At 31.4% G+C, this 2,335-nt stretch overlaps 1 protein-coding gene across 1 annotated transcript; it reads left to right on the top strand.

Annotated features, from left to right (window-relative positions):
* Positions 1 to 310: 310 nt before the first annotated feature.
* On the top strand, positions 311 to 1,826 carry Tsp_13245 (putative kringle domain protein). The gene is made up of 5 exons (XM_003366908.1): positions 311 to 401; positions 457 to 600; positions 651 to 756; positions 984 to 1,144; positions 1,528 to 1,826. Exons 1-5 carry the CDS (start codon positions 311 to 313, stop codon positions 1,824 to 1,826), a joined length of 801 nt encoding a protein of 266 aa, XP_003366956.1.
* Positions 1,827 to 2,335: the final 509 nt, after the last annotated feature.

The following is a 2,335-nucleotide window of genomic DNA, read 5'->3' as shown; positions in this document are numbered from 1 at the left end:
ATGCAAATTTTGCACAAACCAGGCTTATTCTGTTTCGTTGATCACCCCTTTTATAACTGGCAGCCATGCTACTCTACATGTGAATCAAAATGTAATTACTTCTTTTCTTTAATCGCCTTTTATATGCTGTAAATACTTATGATATATTTATTTAACCACGCCTCCTCTGATCTCCTCCTGCAAACGCCTGACTTTGATGTATTGCTTTTTAATGTATTGCATTTTAATGTTTAAATAATTTTTAACAATAATTTCTTCAGACTGCAATCTCAGACCCGCTTGGATGATTGTACCAGTATGACTTCTGGGCATGCGTTATCTTGGAATGAGAAATTATACATATGACGGTTACCTCTGCATGGAATGGAATTTAAAAATGGATGAAAAGATAACCAATCTTGGTATGTTTAATTTGTTTTACTTTAATTTATATCAATAAACTATTAACGTTTTTAGCTGCTGAATATGGGGTGCTAGGTTTGAATTTATGCCGCAATTTGGGAAATTTAAAGATAGGCCCGTGGTGTTTTGTGCAACTTGAAGATGGCTCTACAGAAAGACGTGCTTGCTTTCAAACTTGTGAAAATCAGCAGTTGCAGAGTAACTATTAAAACTTAGTTGTTCAGAAATTTTAAAGTTCATTGTTTTAGGTGATCGAGATATTCCTTGCTATAAAAGTGATGATAAGCAACAGCAGAGACCATCAGTGAAGAAATATTTGAAAACATATACAGTTAATCACATACCCTGCATGCGGTAATTGAATACATTTGCTTACGTATTTTTTATATATTATTTATACACGTTTACTGTATATACATTTTAAAACAATCTTTATATATGGTGAAGATATACACTATTTGATGAGTATGATGTAAATTTTATATTTATCTGTGAGGATACATGTACATTAGTACACATAAATTTAACTTTTATTCTAGAAAAAGTTAAAATATGAGCAATTTGACACTATTTGCTTTTAGATGGTCGCTGATTAATCCCAATAATTCCAAAGATAACTATTGTAAAGAAGTTGAAGAAAGCAATTTTATTCCATCATGCTATGAAACTGCAACACAGCGCTTGACACCATGTTATATAAATTGCATTGGAGAAGAAGATACGGTTTCCATGTTTGCATCCGGTCAGTATTAAAATTAAAAAATATTTTCTTCTGTTTTAAAAATTTTAAAAGAGGGAAATTCAGAACATTTTCTGGGTGCAAGCATTTTAACTAATTTATGATTTAATGCATAATATATATATATATATTTTTTTATTTATTTAATATTTTCTTGTAAATTTTAAAATGTTTTTAAGCATAAGTGCAATTTTGGAGTATAATAAAATTAAAAGGTTGAAAATTAATGAAAAATAAATATTGAAAGTAATAAAATTATAGTTTACAGAATATTTATTCTAAATTATTTTTTCTTTGTTGTATAATTAGATGAATATAACAAACTGTTATGTTGTTATATAAGTTGGAATGCAGTTAAAAATTGGCAATGCATTTTTTAACTTTAGAAGAGATAACATGCATCAGTAGTGATTCACTGGCTAGATATTCTGGAACACGAGCGACAACAGTTTCAGGGCATGCATGCTTAACATGGGAGGGCGCAAAAGAAGTGTCTAAGGAAATCAGTGTGTATAAAATGGCAACACCCCACAGACTTGGTTTTCCATCATTGAAAGAAGCGAATAATTACTGTAGAAACCCAGATAATGATCCAAGTGGGCCATGGTGTGTGGATTGGAGTTTAAAAAAAAGATATTGCTTTTTCCGGTGTGATGATACAGGTAATGCAAATTTCCATTTGTAATTAATTGTCGATTAAGTAACGTTACGTTTTATAAAAGTAAGGCTGTTTTTGCATCATAAGCGGATATTTTTCAATTTGACATTTAACAATCAATTCAAAAGTTTATATATAAATGCAGTCGAATTTGGTTAAGTGCACATGGAATTTGGCAAGAATTTCCATGCACTTATTCAAGTTGTGCACTTATCGAAAGTTGGGAATTATGCAGAGTAATTAAAAGGAGCAATAACTTCACATTTACGAATAAGTTTAATGCCAAAAAATGTCCATTTCATTTCATGCCAAAATTATCCGGCAATGTAGAATTTGAATTTATGGTTAACAAGCGATATATAACCAGTTTTTGTGGGACCACACGTTGGGCTAGCTGCTCCTTCATTTATTCCCAGTTTGTCGATTTTATGCTCGTTTTTGTGAAAATATGAACGGAATTGCCCTCAAATCTGCCGACTGCTTCCTGGGAAGTCCTTCCTGGCAAGCACGAAATTGTTTTGATTTTGGCTAGCTGA

Source organism: Trichinella spiralis (genome assembly GCF_000181795.1).
Source record: "Trichinella spiralis strain ISS 195 chromosome Unknown Scfld5196, whole genome shotgun sequence".
In the NCBI taxonomy this organism is placed as follows: domain Eukaryota; kingdom Metazoa; phylum Nematoda; class Enoplea; order Trichinellida; family Trichinellidae; genus Trichinella; species Trichinella spiralis.
This window is presented reverse-complemented; position numbering and strand designations above follow the sequence as displayed.

Excerpts from the sequence above, each read along its gene's own strand:
- Tsp_13245 (XM_003366908.1), top strand. The coding sequence starts at position 311 with ATGCGTTATCTTGGAATGAGAAATTATACATATGACGGTTACCTCTGC. Across the intron at positions 601-650 it reads TGAAAATCAGCAGTTGCAGA|GTGATCGAGATATTCCTTGC; the intron begins GTAACTATTAAA and ends TCATTGTTTTAG. Across the intron at positions 1,145-1,527 it reads GGTTTCCATGTTTGCATCCG|AAGAGATAACATGCATCAGT; the intron begins GTCAGTATTAAA and ends TTTTAACTTTAG.